The following is a 23,190-nucleotide window of genomic DNA, read 5'->3' as shown; positions in this document are numbered from 1 at the left end:
TCGAAGCCAGGCTTGGTATACTCTCCCAAATTCAACTTCTGTCACAGCTATGTCACATCCAAAATGTCTGGTTGCGGTTCTAAGTTCTGAATAAGAGAAAATAGTTAAACTGGGGTGAGCGAAGATCCCTCCATTTGGATGTGTCTTCTCAAAGCCACCAGCTTGTGAGAATTTATGGTTCCTTGAGGCAGTGCCACTTCCTAAACTTTCTGTATAAGCAGTTGCATGAGCTGTCCTTCCTGCAAGATATACTTTTACTTTTGGCATTCGACATTTCAAATTCTCAAAATGCTAATGACGTTCATAAACCAACCTACAAGTTTAGATCCCCAGAGTATCTCTGCAATCTCCATAGCTGCTCTAAGTGAGTCATGATCACCCGTAGTCTTGGGACGTTTACTGGTGAAGCTTGATGATTTGATATGCTCTAAAGCCAAAAGTATCTGAGGCATTTGGGGTCGTTTAGCAGATTCAGGACTGAGACATGCCTTAGCAATAAAAGAAACTGCCCATACGTGGGCCAAGACATGCCTAGCCATGTCTAAAGATGAGTCAACGATGTTTATAATGAGTTCAGAATTGTCAGGGAGAATATAAGACAGCAAATTTGCTATCCAACCATTGGTGGTGGAATCATCTGTGGCACTTAAACCCAGCTTTCCTGTGACTAGCTCCAGCAGGACCTTTCCAAAGCTATAAACATCATACGAACACGATGCATAACTTTCATTAGATGTACCTGATCATTCAAGATAATAGACTAACTTAGACAAGAATATCCAGCACATCATCTACCGTTGTTAACTTTTGTGAATTTCAGAGGAAGAGAATAAATTCCCCATATTTTTATTCATCAATCGTAAGGGTATATATACAGGTATAGACATCTTATAATAGGAAGATATCCTATTACAATAAATCAGTCCTCTAATTCCTATAATTTAGGCTACAAACTAGCCTACATTTGTTAGCTATCTAATCCCTACAAATCAGCCTATATCAATCTGTGACAGCTATCTAATCCCTACAAATCAGCCTGCATATAATCCGTAACACTCCCCCTCAAGCTGGAGCATAGATATTAATCATGCCCAGCTTGTTACATAGATAATCAATCCGGACCCCGTTAAGAGCTTTTGTGAATATATCACCTAATTGTTCTCCAGTCTTCACATAACCTGTAGTGATCAAACCTTGTTGGATCTTTTCACGAACAAAATGACAATCAATCTCAATGTGTTTCGTTCGTTCATGAAAGACTGGATTGGAAGCAATGTGAAGTGCAGCTTGATTATCACACCATAGCTTGGCAGGTACTGAGACCTTAATTCCTACTTCAGTAAGGAGCTGATATACCCATATGACTTCACACACAGACTTGGCCATAGCTCTATATTCAGCTTCCGCACTGGATCGTGAGACGACATTCTGTTTCTTACTCTTCCATGAGACCAAATTTCCCCCAACAAAAACACAATATCCTGAAGTAGATCTCCTATCTTCCTTACACCCTGCCCAATCTGAATCTGAAAAACATTCAATCCTAGTATGACCATGATTGCCATATAGGATTCCACGTCCAGGAGCACATTTTAAATAGTGCAAAACTTGTTCGACTGCTTTCCAATGGTCAACAGTTGGTGAGGACATATATTGGCTTAACACACTCACTGAATAAGCAATATCAGGATGTGTCACAGTAAGATAATTCAACTTTCCGATTAGTCTTCTGTACCTCTCAGGATCTGCACACAATTCACCTTCTTTGGTTAATTGTAAATTAGGAACCATTGGGGTACTACATGGTTTAGCACCCAACTTTCCCGACTCCGACAGTAAATCAAGTACATACTTTCTCTGTGATAGAAAGATTCCCTTCTTACTCCTGCTAACTTCAACTCCCAAGAAATACTTTAACATCCCCAAGTCTTTGGTATAGAACTGAGTATGAAGAAAGGACTTTAGAGACGAAATTCCGCTAGAGTCGCTACCTGTGATTACAATATCATCCACATATACAACTAACAGAATAATACCTCCATTAGAGTGTCTATAGAAAATAGAATGATCTGACTTGCTTTTCTGCATCCCAAATTTCTCAATAGCTTGGCTAAATTTTCCAAACCAAGCCCGAGGACTCTGTTTCAAGCCATATAGAGATTTTTGCAGACGACAGACTTTCCCTTTCCCATACCCCCCTTGAGCAACAAAACCAGGTGGTTGCTCCATATATACCTCCTCCTGAAGATCACCATGAAGAAATGCATTCTTGATGTCTAACTGATGCAGAGGCCAGTCATAAGCTGCAGCAAGGGAGATAAACAACCTGACCGAAGCAAGTTTAGCAACAGGAGAAAAAGTATCATGATAATCCACCCCATAAATTTGAGCATATCCTTTAGCAACAAGTCGAGCTTTCAATCGAGAAATGGAGCCATCAGAATTCATTTTGACAGTAAACACCCATTTACATCCAATGGCTTGTTTACCTGCAGGTAAGGTAACCAAAGTCCATGTACCATTGACATCTAGAGCATTCATTTCCTCAATCATAGCAGTCCGCCATCCGGGATGAGCTAATGCCTCTCGAACAGTCTTAGGTACAGAAACAGTGTCTAGGGATGTAAGAAAAGCACAAGAAGAGGAAGACAAATGATGGTAGGAAACAACTGAAGAGATTGGATAAGTACATGCACGTTTACCTTTTCTGTGAGCAATAGGGAGATCAAGATCATCGTTGGCAGCCGGATCTGATGACAAAGAGACTGGTTCATCAGGACATGATTCTGGAGACTCAAGGACCAAGTCAAAACTGGGCTGATGTGCCCAACGTGAGTAGGTATATTTGATGGGAGGCTTAACCGGTGTAGAAGGAGGCGGACCCAAATTTGGTATGACACTATAGATTAACAAATCATCATCCTCCCCTGGACTCACAGAACTTGAAGAGCCTGAAGATGAAGATAAAGGTGTTTGTTCCAAAAAAGTAACATCAGCAGACACAAGATACTTACCAAGACTAGGACAATAACAACGATACCCTTTTTGCATGCGAGAATAACCCAGAAACATACACTTTAAGGACTTAGGATCAAGTTTTGTAACTTGAGGACGAACATCCCGAACAAAACAAGTACAACCGAATATCTTTGGTTCTATAGGAAACAACTGTTTATTTGGAAATAGAGTGTGGAAAGGAGTATTACCAGACAAAACAGAGGAAGGCATACGATTGATTAGAAAACAAGCAGTAGATAGAGCATCAGCCCAGAAACATTTAGGAACCTTCATTTGAAATAACAAAGCTCGAGCAGTTTCAAGAAGGTGTCTATTCTTTCTCTCGGCAACCCCATTTTGAGAAGGGGTGTCAACACAAGAGGTCTGATGAAGAATACCCTGCTCAAGCATGTATTTCTGAAAACTGCTTGAAACATATTCTTTTGCATTATCACTTCGCAAAATTTGTACAGGTTTACCAAATTGGGTTCGAATTTCAGCACAAAAGGAAGAAAAGTGAAGAAATAGTTCTGAGCGACTTTGCATCAAATAAAGCCATGTCATTCTAGAATAATCATCCACAAAGGTAACAAAATATCTGAAACCAGTTTTAGAGGTAACTGGACAAGGACCCCAAACATCAGAATGTACTAACTCGAAGGGAGCAGTAGCTCGCTTATTGATTCTAGGACTAGAACTAAGACGATGATGTTTAGTAAACTGACAAGACTCACAATCTAAGGAAGTAATGTTTGAAAACTGAGGACAAAGTTTCTTCAACATAGAAAGCGAAGGATGACCCAATCGACAATGTGCTTCAAAAGGAGAGATTGTTCCAGCACAAGCTATAGACCCTGGTTTCGGTGTATCAAGAATGTAGAGACCGTCAGACTCATGTCCCTCACCAATAATCTTCTTCGTCATGAGATCCTGAAATGAACAATAACCAGGAAAAAATGAGACACAACAATTAAGAGCACGAGTAAGTTTGCTGACAGAAATCAGATTAAAAGATAGTTGTGGTAGACTCAGAACAGATGATAAATGGAGAGATGATGTGGGCTGAGTGGTTCCAGACCCAATAACACTGGATGTTGAACCATCGGCTAAAGTAACAGGAGTGATAGATTTATGTGGCTGAAAGTTAGAAAGTAAACTAGGATTACCTGTCATGTGATCAGTAGCACCAGAATCAATGACCCATTTTGGAGAAGAGGAAACAAGACATGCATTGGGTTTACCTGTCTCGACAGGAGCAGTAACATGACCAGATGGCTGTTTCACTGTTTCTTGAAACTGAGTCAATCTAGCATACTCATCCGCAGATATTGTAACATGCTTGTCAGAGGTCGCACAACTAGATGCAATATGGGCAGAGTGAGCCTTCTTATACTGCAGCTTCCGACAGTCTCGCTTGATATGACCTGGTTTATGACAGTAGTGACATACAATCTCTCCTTGCTCCTGTCCATGATTGCTAGTATTCTTATCAGAGTGGTTGGGCCCCGACCCCATGCTCGTACTGTTGCCATTACTCTTGTAGTGTTGTCTTCCTGAATCAGCTGTGGTAGTTCGGCTAAGAAGAACACTGTTAGGCTGAGTAGATAGAACAGGTAACGTATTCTCTGTACGGAGAACCCTTCGAAAAGCATCTTCTAGACTGGAAATTTCTGAACCGGAAAGAATTTGAGATTTAGCAGTCTCAAATTCAGACGGAAGACCGGCTAGAAAACTCATAACCGCCATCTTCGCTCGCTGATTTCGTTGTTCCTCCACATCACAACTGAAGGGAAGCAGCATATTGAGCTCTTCATATGTTTTCTTGAAGTCCATAAAATAACTGGTGAGAGACTTGTCTCCTTTATCTGCCCTGTAAAAATCCTTGCAAACATCATAGATACGAGAGAAATTTCCTTTTCCAGAATATAAGAACTGTAAATAGTTCATTAATTGTTTTACTGTCTTACAATGAGTCACCAGACCAACCACCTCACTATCAATAGAATTACGGATCTGTATATACAAGCGAGCATCCTCTCTCATCCAAGACAATTTAGAGTCATCCGTAGGTGGATCATCAGTCAGATGGCCATCCATAGAAATACTGAGCAGATATAATTCAATAGTATTGTTCCAATCAAGAAAATTAATTCCAGTTAACTTATGTTCCGTGATTTTTGAAACCAGCGGAACTATATCAGAAACAACTCCAGGCTTTTTGTCAGACATAATTGCTAAGAAAATTCAACAAGATAACAGATTACCCACAAGAAAAACCTGTTGTAGCCAAGTCCCACACCTAGATCGATGTTGACCCACAAACAGGTATGCAAATAGCGTCGAGAGACAGAGGAGAGGTGCTGGGTTCTGACCAATCGGTACTACGTACCTCCCTGAGTTGGCGGTGTCTATAAAGGAACCTCTAAAGCCTGTACCTTGAATATGGCAGCAGCTTCCCTCACACCCAACAACCCAGAAAAAAAAAAATTTATGAACAAACCTTGCTCTGATACCATGTGAATTTCAGAGGAAGAGAATAAATTCCCCATATTTTTATTCATCAATCGTAAGGGTATATATACAGGTATAGACATCTTATAATAGGAAGATATCCTATTACAATAAATCAGTCCTCTAATTCCTATAATTTAGGCTACAAACTAGTCTACATTTGTTAGCTATCTAATCCCTACAAATCAGCCTATATCAATCTGTGACAGCTATCTAATCCCTACAAATCAGCCTATATCAATCTGTGACAGCTATCTAATCCCTACAAATCAGCCTGCATATAATCCGTAACAACTTTCAAATGAATGATTACCAGGGAACCCAAAGGTTACTGAATGTATTGAAAATTAAAGGACACAGCAAGATCTATTTGCTTTAGCAATTGTCATGGAACATGGGGAAGAAGAGCAACCTTGTAGCTGAATCTGGAAAATTCTATGAAAATTGCTTTATCATTTTCATCTTTTAATAGGGAATATCCGTCCAACACTACACTGTATTTCCTTATTACTTCAAAATGATCAAGTAGATGGTTTTGCCTAGTATTACTATGGCATAGACATGTATACGCGAGGTCCTTTTAGCAAAATCAGGTCTATGTAATTGTATAGAATAAACTAAATTGGACTCAACAATTCTATATGTTAAGGTTACAATAGGTACGCTTCGTGCCAATTCAACCACTCATGTGGAATAACAAATGTTTCTTGATGAGGGACTATCACTGAATAAAACTTTACGTACCAATGGTGCCTTGTCCAAATGCCCTGAGAATATTAAGAATGAAATATACATGTCAGACATCAAATTTGAAAACTGGGTAAGCAAACGAGTGATGGTTTCAGTTTGGCGGGCATAGTTTAGACATCCCCAAGAACCAAATACTTGTAGAATCATGGAAAAGCAGAATGTAACACCAGTTTCACATGTAAAATTGAGGAGCATTAGGTGTCAATCTGACTGATAGATGTCATATCAACTAAAGAAGTTAATTCCTGATCCCTTCTACATTTTCAAGACAGCAGATGGCTATTTGGGGATGTTGCAATCTTGGCTTGATTAATTTTGTTGTAAAGGGAGTAAGCTTATATCTACGCCCTCCTTTATATATAAAATTAGCATTATATGCGAAGCCAAACGCCCTTAACAGGACAATTTTGATGTCTATCAATGTGCAATGAGCACAGAGCTTTTAAACTTTTGGCTACTGCACTGACCTGGAAATACCATTCTGACGCATGTTGTTTTCTTCAGCAAAGACCTCATAGAGGCTTAACCTCACTTCAAACTTGTCATCAAGAAGTATGCTACTTGCTTGAATGTTGCTAGAACAATAGAAAGATAAGCTGCAGCTTATGTCCCAAAAGCTAAAATAAACATGCAAATAATAAAAGTTTGCTAGGAAAAAGTGAGGAACATCTCAGCTACCTGTGAACAAGGGGAGGGACACATTGGTGTAGATAGCATAAACCCTCAGCAACTTCAGTTGCTATCTTCAACCTCGTTATCCAGTCCACCAATCGTAATTTTCTAAGATTACCTGAATCTATTTTTCTAGAGAAGAAAGTTAACAAATCCTTTTTAGCCATATTCTTGTAGACAAGAAACTTCTCCTTCTCATTCTCCAAGCAATGACCAATCAGAGGGACAAATCTATGATGATGAGAAACCTTCGCAAGAATTTCCAGTTCTTCTATGAAAAGGGATTCTTTGGCGACTGATGAGAGATCAATTTTCTTGACTATAACCGGAGTCCCTCCTTCTAGAACTCCAAAAAAGAGATCCCCAGAGTCGCCATGCTTGATGAGCTTGTTTTCACTCAAGTAATCCGTTGCTTGGAGAATTTGATTGTATGACAATGAATCCCCCACCAACAAGCTGGAGAAGTCGAAAGATGAAACTCGTCGAGAGGAAGAAGCTAGATTGAAGGAGGAAAATGATGATAATGATGCCAGGGAAAGCTCACTTGGAGTCCTCAGTGCAGTGAGGCGGAGATCTTCTCTTCTCAGGGTGGCTGTCACCAGCCTTTCCCAGTTGTCACAACTCCTAGGCATCTATGATCTTTCCATCATGACTATCATCACTTTCCTATTGAAAATCAATGGTAACAAATCATCAAATTCAGATGATCTCAGGTTCAATTGGAAACTTTTGATGCAGAAATGTTTGAACTAGTCGGTGTATTGTTCAGTTGACTCTGCAAGCTAATCAACTAGTCTTCTCGCAAACACTTTGAACTAGTCTGTATGCATGTGTTAAATTGTCCTGTAGTTTCACTTAATACCACGGAATTCCCTATGATTTGATAAAGGCCACCCAATCCCTGGCGGTCGTGGTTTCATGTAAAGTGGAAACAGACAAAAAAAGTTGCCTTAGTAGTAATAATATTAATTAAAATGCCCATTATACCTAGAAGTAATATATTTTTATATTTTGTTTGCTTGGTTATACATCTTGATATTTTTGGTAATATACTCTGTTTATATGCTCGTGAATTGTGTGATCTTTTTATTATTAATGTTACAGTTGTATCATCCAATGTACATCCTTTGATATAGACTTAAACTTAACTAAAATGTTTGAGTTTTTGTGATTTTGATACTTGCACTTCTTATTGGACTAGTAATACTTAACGTGTTTTGCAAGTGATTGTATTAATCTTAAATATAACACTTTTAAGATACTAAAATTTTTTATAAAATTTTGATTATCAGTTTTAGAATGGAATAATTCTTATATATATTTTTAGTTCCTTTAATCAATTTTTGTAAAAATATTTTTAAATTTTGAACTCTTATATGGGAATGTTTTCTTAAAGTATTTTTGACCTTTCTAGATAAATCATAATCCAAACTCTGATGTACCGGTATTGATTCTCTATAAGAAATGTACATGCATACATCGAGTTGGAAGTAAGAAACAAAATTATGGACATTAGCAAGGTAAATTTCTCGGACATGCATATGTCCAAGGGTAAAAAAAATTGCTAAACATTAGTAAAATAAAGATTTAAGCTGTAAAAATAATTTTGATTGGATATATCATTGATGGGGTGTTAACGATCTATCACATGTAATTATTTCTAGCTATTTGTCTATTTTTTCTTTTTCAACTATGGAATTTTTTCTTATTTTATTTTATTTTATTTTATTATACTACTATCCTTTTTTTTGTTTGTTTGAATACATATTCATCTAATTTATTTTTTTAATCAAAGGAAAAAGAATTATGGCAATGAAATTAGAGTTGGTTCGTTGTTTATAGATGAAATATATGAACAATTTTCGTTGTTTTCTTAAATATGGTTAAGTTGAACATAATTTCAATTAAAGCTAAATTATTTTTATGTTTGTTGTTTTTTAGGTCAATTTTTTTATAACAAAACATATTTCATTAATGGATTGCTAGAAAACATCCAGCATGATTGATATACATCGTTGCCCTAATGTCAGATAAAACATGTACTAAAATTGTAGATCTGCAATTTAACAGATACAAAAAAATTAAGAAATTAAGAATAGATCTTAAAAATACCATCAATTTTAAAATCATCTCCTCATAGAATAAATTGCTGCAGTCCACTCTGTGCATGTTGCAATCGTCAAATCTGCTAATCAACAATTGTAAACTCTAATAAAGTTGATGAGATCTGCCGACATAGACTGAAACCTAAAATAAATTCAGATCTGACAACTAGATCTGAAGTAAATTCAAATTTAAATAACAAAACAAGGAAAATAATACAAAATCTCACTAGGAACTCTAAGGAGAACAAAAATTCTCACTAGCAACCATAGGAGGAACAGAGAAATCCCACTAAGAAAATTTAGAAGACTTTATTAGGAAAATAACAAAAACAAAACCTATGAGAGGAAGACCATGGTGATCTCCCTCCTGGAAACGAAGGCATCCAGAAAAAAGGAGCAGTAGAGAGAAGTTGGAGAAGAAGAGTAGTAGGTCAATTTAACTCATCTTTTTTTCTGATGAATTTGAAACATATTAAAATTGAGATGGAATGTTCACTGAACTTGGACTGTTTGCTCTTTATTTGAGTACCATTACGGTTAATAAGGTGTGTATAATCCATCGGATATTGGCATTTTTTCTTATTTTTTTTCATATTCATATAAAGTAGTAGTACATAATTATGCACTATGCAAATGGCTCATGATCATCTTATAAAGATTTTTCAAGTCAATAAAGGACTTTTTTTTCTTGCATGTCTTCGGTTTGTCCCAAGAGCATGTATTTTTCCACATTAATATCCAATAATCTTAAAATTCTAGCTATTTAACATTTTGTCATTGCTTTGAGCAAGAAATTTTAAACACAAGAAATATTAGGAAATGAAGTGCAAATGTTAGTAAATAGTTTGAAATGGGAGAAATTTTCATTTGAATCAACAACATCATTGAATTAATTGGTAATGTTTTAGTGTTCATTTTAATTACTGACATTATTAAATTAATTGGTAACATTAAATTCATTTAATTAGTACCATAACTGAAATAAAATATTTGGTTATAGCCAAAACTAAAAAAAATTACTTATACTCGGCTTGCCTAGACTATTCATAATTAACAAAAAATTACTTACACTCTACTTGCCTAGACCATTCATATTTAGTATTGAGATTGGGGTTCTAGAATTTAGAAATCTCGAGCTCTAATCCCCATCTCCCTCTCCAATTTCTTAAATCCTATCCCTCCCGTACTAGTAAAAAGTTTTTTTTTTTTTTTTAAAAAAAAAAACCAAGTATAGGTGATTCATAATTAAATATTACTTACACTCCACTTGCCTAGACGGGATTATATAGACACATCGTACAACTTATCATTTAGTATTAATTTGTCAATTTAGTTGTAAAGAATGTCATTAAATACTCAGAATAAGTTCATTTGGTTGCACGGCTCTGTAACGCATTAGTGGGGGTTACTTTCGTTCATTTTTCCACTTTCCATTAAACCAAAAATGGAGGATATGCATGCTGCCATTTACTAATCATAGGGGATTATATGGTAATAAGTAAAATCACTGGGTGGTATTTGTAATTTACCCTATTTAGCAAATGCTTGGAAGTTTCTTGGAATTTCAATTAGAGCACCAGAGCAAGTTTCCTGGTACGTGCGCAAAATTGAGAATTCTCCTGTCCATATACTGATCTGGACACACCCAATAGTATTGGCCAAAATTTGGGTAGACCTGGTATTCAAAAATCTAATAATTCAGATTGTGCCACGTCACTTAGTGAGATGTTGCGTCACAATTTGGACCGTTAGATCTTTGAAGATCGGATCTACCCAAATGTGCGTCAATACTTGACTCCTTAGCCATCAGGAAACTAATTTATTCTCCAAAATCTAAGTTGCAATTGGCTGCAGCATCCCTTTATGATCTCTTTACAAAATTTCGGTTAAGTATAGGCTCATTTATCTTTTGAACATTTTGAGACTTTGAACCCTAAATATGTGGTATCAAATCCTTCATCCATCCTGTTGTAATCCTGGGACCAAGACCTCTTGAACTAGTGCTAGTCTGCTACAAACTTCATTCAGGTTTTCAAACAACAAAAGAGGTGAAATTTGCTTTTAGTCTATTCAAAATAAATGTGGAATTGCCAATAAACGATAACTGCACAATTAGCCTTACTGATCATGCTAAAAAAAATAATAATAACAGACAGACAAACAGAAAAACAAACAAAGACTCAGGATGTCTGGCAATGAACATTGGTGTGAATGCACTCGGATACTTCCCGGCATGCAGGGCAGATTCTCCATAGCAGCGAGAAACTTCCATCTAAGCATGATTGAGTGAGTGATACGGAGATGATAATGATCATAACTGTTAAGATAACTCATTGATAGGATAAAAACACTTGCAACTGTCACGCAAAATACTTCAGTTTGCTATACAAGCACGCTTCCGGGATCAGAAGCAATTCTGGCTTATGGTTATTCTGGATTTTGATATTCTGATCTGCCAAGAAACTACTTGATGCCGCCAAACTCATTACCTGCATTCCCTCTTTGCTACCTCCTCTGTAGTTCCAAAGCACAAAATATTCAAAAGAAAAAGAACCTGACAGTGTAGAATCAGTTTTCCAATACTACATAATTTTGTTACTTTTTAGCCTAGGCTAACATCCACAGATGGACCTTATAATTTGCTTTCTTTATATATAGTTTTCCCTTTCTTGAAAGTTTTTCTTCTGTTCCTTTTCCTGTTTTGTTATTTTTCCTTTTTCATTTACGGTCTTTTATCTTCCTTTTTCTACCTCAATTACAAATATGTTCTTCTTGCCTTCCAGAATCCATTAACATTATCATTTGATCATTACAATAGGCCCGAGGTAATGGGTGAATTTAAAAGACAAATTGTTCGAGCAAAACGTTAATTTTAGTCTTTGTAGAAGAAACCAGAAGGTACATAGTTTTGAGGGCAATAGATGGTACGGTTAATCTTGACAATCTTTATCCCAAGAAGACAGATTCTTGACAATTTTTTGATTGCTCAGGAAATTCTTCACCTTTTGAAAAACAAAAGAAAAGGCAAAACTGGATTCATGACCATTAAACTGGACAGGTCTAAGGCGTGCGATAGAATTGAGTGGACTTTTCTTGGGAGAATGATGATGCAAATGGGATTTTGTCCCATCTTTGTTAGGTGGATCATGGTCTATGTTTGTTCTGTTTCTTACTCTTTTAACTTAATTGGTGGCAAAGTAGGACATGTTCTACCTAGCAGAGGCCTGAGACAGGGAGATCCTTTATCCCCTTATTTATTACTAGTAATAGTTCACGTGCTTTGCACGTGATTGTCATAGCTTAAAATATATATTTTTCAGATACTAAAAATTTTTTATAAAATTTTGATCATCAACATCCTAATATAGTATTTTAATGTTATTTATTTTTTTAAACTAGTTACTTTTAAAAATTTTATTAAATGAAATGAGGCAGAAAACATTCCAATGTAGTTGACATATCCCTTAGGATTGAATTTGAAATCATGAATAAAACACTTTTTGATTTATAGCTTGAACTCTAATATATCAAATATTGATAATATCATGTTTTACCAAAATTATTGTATATTCATGACTCTATTGCATATAAACCACAATCATCACAATTTTTTTATAAACGAAGAATATAATTAAGTTAGAAAAATAAACATACATGTATTTAAATTCTTTGTATTATGTTAATTCTATTTTTGTCAATAATGGAGTATAAACGATCCACCACGTAAAGTTTTTTTGGCTTATACATTCTAACAATTGAAATTTTATAGATAGAGATAGTTGGAGTTTTTCTATTTTCTTTTTCTTTTATTCATGTTTTTAGCACAATCCAATGCGAAACAAGAGCAACAGGTCTACTTTTTTCATATGAGGACAATATTTTTGGTTTTAATATTTTTTTTTGATGATCATGAAATTGGAATGAGAATTGTGGCTAATTAATAATTTTAATATTAATTTTTTGTATATTGTAGTGTTTTAGTTTTTAATTGCTAACTTTTAATCCATAACCGCTATCATTATTATCAATTATTGGAATACATTAAATCTATCTAATTACAATTGTCACCATAAATGAAATTTACTTAATTTTAAAGCTTTTCATTTCATAATCGCTTCCATTATTCACTAATATTACAATACAATAAATATATGTAATCCTTAAAAAAATAAGGGTATTTTGGATATCACCAAAAACAATTTAGATATCATTTTCATTTTATATTTACTCTTATTATAATCCTTATTTTATCATTGGAGATGGTTTCTGACTTGATGGATGGATGTAGTCTGCTCAAACCAACACAAATGAAGCATTACTATATTATTGTCAATAACAATGTTTGTCTTCCCTTGGATATCAGTGATTTGGATGTTGTCTTTGGTACTATTTGAATTGTATTCTAGCTTTTTAATTCATTTGCTATTTACTTTATTTCATTTTATAAATAGTTTTCAATTTTATTTCAGTTTTTCTTGTTTTGATCAGTTGTTATTAATGATAATAGTGGTTTGTATGGTGCTATTTTAGATTTCTTTTTTCTAGTTTAATACTGCTATTTTAGTTATAAAAGTGTCATCATTTTTTGTATATTGAAATTTCATCGGGTGCAACATGAAAAATTCTTCATATTGGTAAAAGTGCATAATTGTAAAATTTACTTGTGATATTTGTGTGAAAATATACAGATGAATAAGGATTTTCTTGTCATTGTATGTTTCTCCATTTCTAGAGGGTATCTATTTTTGGAAATTGATTTTTTTTAATAATCTCAACTAACGACTAATGAGAAATTTTTCATGCTTCAATTAAGAAATTTTGATACGTATAATAATAGGAGATGGAGTCTAAGGGTAGGTAAATAGTTTTTAATGAGGAATTTTTAATTATAATTACCAATACCATTAAAATGTAATCAATTGGAGTGTTTTATTTCTTTTAATTAGTGCCACTTTAAGTAGTGCAACCCAATACCAACATTCATACTTTTTATATAGTTACTTTTTTATCTTAGTTTTTGTTATTCCTAACTTACCCTCATATCTTTTAATTAGAATTATTGCATTTTAATTAGAATTAAAAGAAATAAAAGACTCCAATTGATTACATTTTAATGGTATTGGTAATTATAATTAAAAATTCCTCATTAAAAACTATTTACCTATCAGTTATAAAGGTGTCATCATTTTTTGTATATTGAAATTTCATTGGATGCAACATGAAAAATTCTTCATATTGGTAAAAGTGCATAATTGTAAAATTTACTTGTGATATTTGTGTAAAGATATACAGATGAATAAGGGTTTTCTTGTCATTGTATGTTTCTCCATTTCTAGAGGGTATCTATTTTTGGAAATTGATTTTTTTTTAATAATCTCAACTAACGACTAATGAGAAATTTTTCATGCTTCAATTAAGAAATTTTGATACGTATAATAATAGGAGATGAAGTCCAAGGATAGGTAAATAGTTTTTAATGAGAATTTTTTAATTATAATTACCAATACCATTAAAATATAATCAATTGGAGTGTTTTATTTCTTTTAATTAGTACCACATTAAAATGCAATAATTCTAATTAGAAGACATGAGGGTAAGTTAGGAATAATAAAAACTAAGATAAAAAAGTGCTTACACTTGCACTACCCAATACCAACATTTATACTTTTTATATAGTAATGATCTGTGCTGAAGGACTTTCTGGATTACTCAAGAAAGCTGTGGATGACAAATCCTTGACATGAATAAAAATCTGCAACGCTAGTCCTGTTCTTTCACACCTCTTTTTTGGCAGATGACTCTTTACTGTGTTGTAAAGCAACTAAATAGGAAGCAAGGACAGTAAAAGAGATCCCCAAACAATATGAGAAAGCTCCAGGGCAAGTGGTGATTTTAAAAAGTCAGCAATGTATTCAGTAGGAACACACTAAACCAAGATAGAAAGAAGATTGGTGAGGTGCTGGAAAACATGAAAGAAGCCACAAGTGGGACATACCTTGGATTACCAATGGCAATTGCAAAATCCAAGAACCAAGTTTTTGGGTATGTGAAGAGCAAAATAAGGATCAAAGCTGCTATCATGGCAATTCTAAACTATACAACGTCCTGCTTCAAACTTCCTAAAAGCCTGTGTAAGGATATTAGCTCAAGAATAGGAAACTTTTGGTGGGAAAATGGTGAAAAGCAGAACAAAGTGCATTGGGCTAGTTGGAAGAAGTTGACAGAGGTGAAAGGCAAAAGAAGGATTGGTTTTAGAGACTTGGAAGCACTTAATACAGCCCTGCTTGCAAAACAAATTTAGAGGTTCATCAGAGCTCCAAATTTGTTAGTAAGCAGAGTTATCAAAGCTAAGTATGTGAGAGATCACTGGATGAATAAGAAACCCCCTAACTCAGCTTCTTGGACCTGGAAGAGTATTCACAGTGCCAGACACCTGTTATTTAATGGATTATGGAAGAGGATTGGAGATGGAAGCACAGAGGAGATTTGAAAAGATAAGTGGATAACAGGAAGTTGCCCTCATCAAATAGACCTAAGAACTGCCAATTTCAGAGAGTAAGTGATATAATCATGGAAGGAAAGTGGGATCAGCTAAAGCTACAACAGTTGTTCAATCAAAAAGAGGCAGAGTTAATAGCCAGCATCCCTCTGAGGCTATATAGGAGGAAAGACAGGATGTTCTTGAAACACTCCAAATCAAGCTCATATACAGTAAAATCTGGCTATGCAATTGCTAAGCAGGACATACATAGTGATGGAAGGAGGAAGGAAGCGAGAGAGGACACAAGCTGGGAGATAAGAAAACACAGAGTCTGGAAGAAACTTTGGAAGCTGAATGTGAAGGTGAAACTGAAACACTTCATGTGGAAAGTTCTACAAAACTGCTTGCCAATAAAAGAGGTCATCTATAGGAGAACAGGTAAAGGAGATTAGATATGTGAGTGCTGTGGGGAGGCAACTGAGACAGTAGAGCACTTGTTTTTCCATTGTCCAATGGGAGAAATGACATGGAAAATGGCACCAGTCAAATGGGAAAGGGCCACAGAGCTAAGAGATAATATATGGAGGTGGTGGGAAATATTAATTCAAGTAGAGGAAAAAGCTCAGGGAAGAGATCGAATTAACCTCACAGTCAATCTTTTGTGGCAGCTGTGGAAGGCAAGAAACAAACGAACCTTTGAGCACAGAGTGACAGAAGAGAGAGACATAGTGCAAATGGCACAACAGGAATGGATGGAGTTCGAAATGGATAATGAAACTGAAGAGGAAAAAGCCAAAACATTAACAACACAGCAGAAACAACAGGAGAGATGGGAACCACCAAAGCCAGGGGTTAACCACAGATGCAGCCATCTCAAATCAATCTGTAAGAACAGGACAGGGAATCATAGCAAGGAACTAGACTGGAAAACTAATGAAAGCAAGGGCTATAATGGAACACAAGAATGGAACAGCTATTGAGGAAGAAGCTCTGGCAGTAAGAGCTGCGCTTATGATGACCAAAGATGCAGGATGGACTAAGATAGAAGTCCAATCAGACTGCAAATCCATGGTCAACCAAATCAATGCAAGCAATGTTCAAGACATTAGCATTGCAACAGTCCTAGAGGATATTGAGGAGATGAAAGAAGGTTTTGAACAGTGTGACTTCTCTTTTGTGTATAGAGCAGGGAATATGTGTAGCTATATACTAGTTCAACATGCAATCAAACTAGTACATGACATAGAATGGGACATTGAGTTCTCAGTATGGCTAATGGATATAGCAAGGAAAGATATGAGAGCAGTTGCTCCTTTTTATAACTAACTCTTGTACTATCAAGTGTTAATATATAAAAGTACTGCTTCCGTTTGTTGTAAAAAACAAAAAATAGATTGTACGGTTAATCTTTCCTAGAGTGGCCACAACTTTCTTGAGTTGCAAAGCTTCAGCTTCAATTGGAAGGCTGTTAAAAGTACAAAATTATTGAATTTTGACATGGGGTAAATCTTTTCTCAAGCTAAGAGTTGAAGCCCAAATATTTAAAAACAACATTTGGGAGTTGATTGATAATGGATTGGTGGTTGACCATGTACAGTTACAGAACCAGTGTTTTGATGCGTGAGCATGTACATTGTTTTCAATGATTATCACTTGCAACTGTTAATAAATTTTGGTCCCTCAAGCTGATTCTTAATCAAAGGACTATAAAGCTCTGATCACTGTTACCTTTTACAGACAAATGAGTCTTAGATTGCCAAAGCAACAGGAAGCTGTAGAAGACATCAGTTAGCTAATCAGGACAAACATACGAAAGGATCTGTTAATTTTTAAGAGAGATAACAACAGTAAGCTATTATCGGCTGGGTTCCATCAAAGCATTGATAGAATCCTAGAACTATCAAGACTGCTAAAGTTGCTGGATATGTTGATGTGCTTTCTGCTTTATCAGGGCTCTTCTATTTCCTTCCTCCTTAGCAGCTGCAACACGTTCAAGTTCCTCGACAACTTCTTTCATTGATGGCCTGAATTGCGGTTCATGTTGAAGACACATGGACGCAAGAAAAGCCAATTTTTGTGCAGGTTTAAAAGGATATTTGCCTTCTAACTTTGGATCCATAATTTTCTCCAATTTGTTTCTTTCGAGACTCATAAAGTATGTGATTGGATGGATTTCCACCCAACTAAGTCGATGTCTGTTCTTTGTAGATAAACCAGTTAGCATTGCAACCAATACCACACCAAAATCATACACATCGCTTTTCACATTCATAAGCCCTGTTGCATGGGAGAGACAATTATTCGCATTATAAACTCTTTTTTTTTTGTTTTGTTAAGTCAAAAAATAAATTTTTTGGAATCTGATTAAGCTATTACTGGAGCTTTACTTCCTTTGGCAGTGCTTTTGTGCCACAAGATCCGAAACCTCTAGTCTGGAATCTCAAGAGATCAATCTGGATGAGTTACCTGCATCTGCACCTGGAAAGACATTCCCAGGAGGAGGATCAACATCTCTTCTATTCCGGAAAAAATTAGGATGTACTTCATAGGGGGCTATCTTTGCAGGGCCAACACCCAATATCTTCACATTGTAATCCTGAAAACAAGATAGTATACCAAATTTGAGATGGATGAGAATTGCATCAGTAAATGATTTGTCAGCAGTTTTACTGAAGATATATAAAAGGTGGCATGCATTTTAAATTTTCTAAAGTAGTTTGATAAACTCTGGTGGATGTATATTATTTGATTGCACATGCAGCAAACTTGTATTGGTCAAATATTTTGCTTCTCAACTTACAACATCAAGCAAGATATCTGAGGTACCGAAATATTCACGAAAACCTTGCTTCTCTGTTGCATGCAAGAATGCTAGGCCTCGAGCTGCTCCAATTAAAATGTTAAGTCTTGTGTCCCAGGAAAGTGGCTGAACATCAGAGCCCCCTAAAGACATCCAAGTATCAAGATTATTTCAATAAAGATAGATCATGCTTAGATTGTCTGAGATCCTATTAGAACAATATAATCCAAATCTCACCTGCAAAGAGATGGTTGTCTAGGCTGCCATTTTGCATAAATTCGTGGACAACAAAGAGCTCTTTCTCCTCACAGTATCCGAGGAACTTGACTAGGTTAGGATGAGATAGTTTTCCAAGTGAGTGTATACGAGACTGCCCAGAAGATGCAAAAGAAAATATTAAAGCAACACAGGAAAGTTTGAACAAGTAACCAAAAAGCATATTGAAGTTCAATTACCACTGAGTTTGCCAATGATAAATTTCGCATATGGAGATAACAACAAAAAATTTCCAGAGAACTTAGGTGGATATGTGCTTGTGTTGTACGAGGTAGAAAGTACAATTAATATAGGAAGGAGCAAGATACAAATTCATAAGGAATGGATTTTGTTAGAGATCTAAAGTGACTTGCTACTTACAAGTTTGGTTTCCATTACCTTTACTAGCTGCTTCATGTATTCAGAGGACATGTTTCTGACAGCAAGTGAGCGTATACGAGACTGCCCAGAAAATGTGTAAGAAAAATATAAAGCAACACAGAAAAGTTTCAATAAGCAACCAAAAAGAGAATTAAAGTTCAATTACCACTGAGTTTGCCAATGATAAATTTCTCATATAGAAATAATAGCAAAAAATTTCCAGAGAGCTTAGGAGGATATGTTCTTGTGTTGTGCGAGGCAGAAAGTACATTTGCAATAGGAACGGGCAAAGCTTGGAAATTAGATACCAATTGAAAGGAATGGATTTCTTTAGAGATCTAGAGTTAGTTGCTACTTACAAGATTGGTTTCCATTACCTTTAATAGCTGCATATATTCAGATGACATATTTCTGACAGCAACTAGAGATCCATTGCCATGCTTTGACGAGGATTTGTCTGGAAGCCAGGCTTGGTATACTCTCCCGAATTCAACCTCTCTAACCGCCAGGTCACTTCCAAAATGTCTGGTTGCTTCCAAAAGTTCTGAATAAGAGAAAGTAGTTAGACTGGGATGAGCAAAGATCCCTCCATTTGGACAAGTCTCCTCAGAGCCACCAGCTTGTGAGATTCCATGGTTACTTGAGGCAGTACCACTTCCTAAAGTTTCTGTATAAGCAGTTGCCGGCCCTGTCCTTCCTGCAAGATATACTTTTATTTTCGCATTCGTCATTTCACGTTCTTAAAATGCTAATGACATCCATAAACCAACCTTCAAGTTTAGATCCCCAGAGTGTCTCTGCAATCTCCATAGCTACTCCAACTGAGTCATTATTACCAGTAGTCTTGGGGGTTCTACTAGTGAAACCTGATGATTTGATATGCTCTAAAGCCAAAAGTATCTGAGCCATTTGGGGACGTTTAGAAGATTCAGGACTGAGACACGCCTTAGCAATAAAAGAAACTGCCCATACTTGGGCCAAGACATGCTTAGCCATGACTAAAGATGAGTCGATGATGTTCATAATGAGTTCAGCATTATCTGGGAGAATATAAGACAGTACATTTGCCATCCAACCATTGGTGGTGGAATCATCTGTGGCACTTAAACCCAGCTTTCCTGTAACTAGCTCTAGCAGGACCTTTCCAAAGTTATAAACATCATTGGAACATGACGTATGACTTTCTTTAGATGTACCTGATTGTTCAAGATAATAGACTAGAGCACATCATCTATAGTATAACTACTTTCAAAATGAAATTCACAAATGTTTACCGGGTCACCAAAAAGTTGCTTAATGTATTGAAAAGAAAAGGACGCAGCATGATCTATCTGCTTTAGCAATTGTCATGGAACATGGGGAAGAATAGCAACCCTATAGCTGAATCTGGAAGGCTTTGTGAAAATAGCTTTATCATTTCCATCTTTTAATAGGGAATATCAGTCCAACACTACTCTATATTTCCTTATTACCTCAAAATGATCAAGAAGATGGTTTTGCCTAGTATTGCTATGGCATAGACATGTATACATGAGGTTCTTTGGCAAAATCAGGTCTATGTAATTATATAGAATAAACTAGACTGAACTCAAAAATTCTAGGTAGTTAAGGTTACACTAAATATGCTTCATGCTTATTCAACCATATCATGTGGAATAACAGATGTGGATGATGTGGAACTATCGTTGAGTGAAACTTTATGTACCAATAATGCCTTGTCCAAATGCCCTGAGAATATTAAGAATGAAATATACAAGTCAGACATAAAATTTGTAAAATTGGTAAGCAAAAGAGTGATGGTTTCAGTTTGGCAGGTATAGCTAAGACACCCCCAAGAACCAAATACTTGTAGAATCATGGGAAAGATGAATGTAACACCAGTCTCACATGTAAAATAGAAGAGCATCAAGTATCAATCTGACTGATAGATGTCATATCAACTAAAGAAGTTAATTCCTGGTCCCTTTTCCATTTTCAAGACAGCAGACGGCTATTTGGGGATGTTGCAATCTTGGCTTGATTTATTTTGTTGTAAAGGAGGTAAGCTTATATGTACGCCCTCCTTCATCTATAAAATTAGCATTTTATGTGAAGCCAAATGCCCTTAACAGGACAATTTTAATGTCTATCGATGTGAAAAACAAGAAAATGAATTGTTACACCAATCAATTTTGACTCAGTTGCTGATGTGTATGTGCTTCCATTCTGCTAAAGATTTTACATGTAAGCATTCTCACACAACTTCTTTCTTTTACCGCAACCACAGAAAAGTCAAACACAGCTAATGCTAGAGAAATGTTGAAAGGTAATATCACAATGAGCTCAGAGCTTTCAAAGTTGGGTAAATTACTTATCACCTCCCTGTGATTTTACAGAATTCCAAATGACCCCTCTAAGGTTTTAAAATGGCCACATAACCCCCTTGTGGTTTTATGTAAAGCAGAAAATGAACGAAATGCACAATTAGTTATGGTGTTTATACCAAATGCATTTTTAAAAGCGCATATGATAAAATCTTAATATCCATGTAACCTCTTATGATTTGTATAAATATTACTTTATTCCCGTGTGATTTTTGCATTTATCCACGCAATCTCCCTATGCTTTTATGCAAGGTGTTTAAACTATTGCTTAATTTAATATTTAAGTAAAGACACTATTAGTATTTCAACTAATGACATTACATAGCTATTTTTCGTCAAATTTTCACTTCACATAAAACTATAAGGGTGAAGTGGACATTTAGAAACCTTATGGAGGTCATGTGGTAATAGATAAAACTACAGGGGGTTGTATGTAATTTACCCTTTAAAGTTTCGACTACTTCACTGACCTGGAAATACCATTCTGACGCATGTTGTTTTCTTCAGCAAAGACCTCAAAAAGGCTTAACCTCACTTCAAACTTGTCATCAAGATGTATGCTACTTGCTTGAATGTTGCTAGAACAATAGGAAAGATAAGCTGCAGCTTATGTCCCAAAAGCCAAAATAAACATGCAAATAACAAAAGTTTTCTAGGAACAAAGTGAGGAACATCTCAGCTACCTGTGAACAAGGGGAGGGACACATTGATGCAGATAGCATAAACCCTCAGCAACTTCAGTTGCCATCTTCAACCTGGTTATCCAGTCCATCAATGGTAATTGTCTAAGATTACCTGAATCGATTTTCCGAGGCAAAGAAGTTGACAGATCCTTGATAGCCATATTCTTGTAAACCAGAAACTTCTTTTCGTTCTCCAAGCAATGACCAATCAGAGGGATAAATCTATGATGATGAGAAACCTCCCCAAGAACTTGCAGTTCTGCTATGAAACGGGATTCTTTGGTGACCGATGAAAGATCAATTTTCTTGACTATAACTTGAGTCCCTCTTTTTAAAACTCCAATCCGTCTTTTTAAAACTCCATAAAAGAGATCCCCAGAGTTGCCATGCTTGATGAGGTTGGATGCACTCAAGTAATCTGTCACTTGGAGAATTTGATTGTATGAAAATGATTCCCCCACCAATAACCTGGATAAGTTGAAAGATGAAACTTGTCGAGAGGAAGAAGCTAGATTGAAGGAGGAAAATGGTGATAATGACGCCAAGGAAAGGTCACTTGGGGTCCTCTGAGCGGTGAGGCGGAGATCTTCTCTTCTCAGGGTGGCTGTCACCAGCCTTTCCCAGTTGTCATAACTCCTAGCCATCTATAATCTATTTCGATCATGACTAGTATCACACTCTCCTAGTGAAAATCAGGTTATCAATAGTCTTAAATCATCAAATTCAGATGATCTCGGGTTCTCTAATAAGAACAGCATGTGTTTCAACTGGAAACTAAAGATGTAGACCACTGGAAAAGTGTTTGAACTAGTTGTTGTATTATTCAGTTGACTCTGACAGGTAATCAACTAGTCTTCTCGCAAGCATTTTGAACTAGTCTGTATACACGTATTATTAATGGCGTAGTCAAGGGGTTGCCTACGTTTTGAAAATTTTAATTGATAATGTGTGAATATATGTATAAAATAAAGTTGGCTCTCCTAATTTTTTATAATTTTAGTTTATATTATGAGAGTTTATATACATATATATATATATATATGATTTAGCCACCTTTGAATTAATGTTTTTCTTAAAAAAAAAGTTATTTATTTTTTATTGTGCTGATTATTTAACATTGAAAAAATTATCTGAACAGTTTTTGTTGCTTGCTTGGATATGGCTAAGTTGAACATAATTTCAACTAAAGCTA

The 23,190-nt window shown here is 35.7% G+C and overlaps 2 protein-coding genes across 3 annotated transcripts; one reads left to right on the top strand and one right to left on the bottom strand.

Annotated features, from left to right (window-relative positions):
• The first annotated feature begins 15,605 nt into the window (after positions 1 to 15,605).
• On the top strand, positions 15,606 to 16,842 carry LOC140015260 (uncharacterized). Its single transcript, XM_072067189.1, has 3 exons — positions 15,606 to 15,954; positions 16,060 to 16,401; positions 16,490 to 16,842. The coding sequence occupies exons 1-3, from the start codon at positions 15,606 to 15,608 to the stop codon at positions 16,840 to 16,842; spliced, it is 1,044 nt and encodes a 347-aa protein (XP_071923290.1).
• Positions 16,843 to 17,178: 336 nt separating this feature from the next.
• LOC113712111 (uncharacterized) lies at positions 17,179 to 22,875 on the bottom strand. Of its 2 annotated transcripts, none has more exons than XM_027235401.2 (10): positions 21,999 to 22,875; positions 21,786 to 21,893; positions 20,658 to 20,680; positions 19,723 to 20,148; positions 19,330 to 19,649; positions 18,953 to 19,033; positions 18,554 to 18,686; positions 18,317 to 18,459; positions 17,983 to 18,112; positions 17,179 to 17,793 (listed from the first exon to the last, which is right to left on the bottom strand). In XM_027235401.2, the coding sequence occupies exons 1-10, from the start codon at positions 22,640 to 22,642 to the stop codon at positions 17,426 to 17,428; spliced, it is 2,376 nt and encodes a 791-aa protein (XP_027091202.1). In that variant the 5' UTR covers positions 22,643 to 22,875; the 3' UTR covers positions 17,179 to 17,425. The 2 variants fall into 2 exon arrangements, with proteins under 2 accessions (XP_027091202.1, XP_027091203.1); XM_027235402.2 differs by having other exon boundaries at positions 18,971 to 19,033; positions 21,999 to 22,874.
• Between the last annotated feature and the right edge of the window lie 315 nt (positions 22,876 to 23,190).

This window comes from Coffea arabica, chromosome 10e, assembly GCF_036785885.1.
Source record: "Coffea arabica cultivar ET-39 chromosome 10e, Coffea Arabica ET-39 HiFi, whole genome shotgun sequence".
NCBI classification, from domain to species: Eukaryota; Viridiplantae; Streptophyta; class Magnoliopsida; order Gentianales; family Rubiaceae; genus Coffea; species Coffea arabica.
This window is presented reverse-complemented; position numbering and strand designations above follow the sequence as displayed.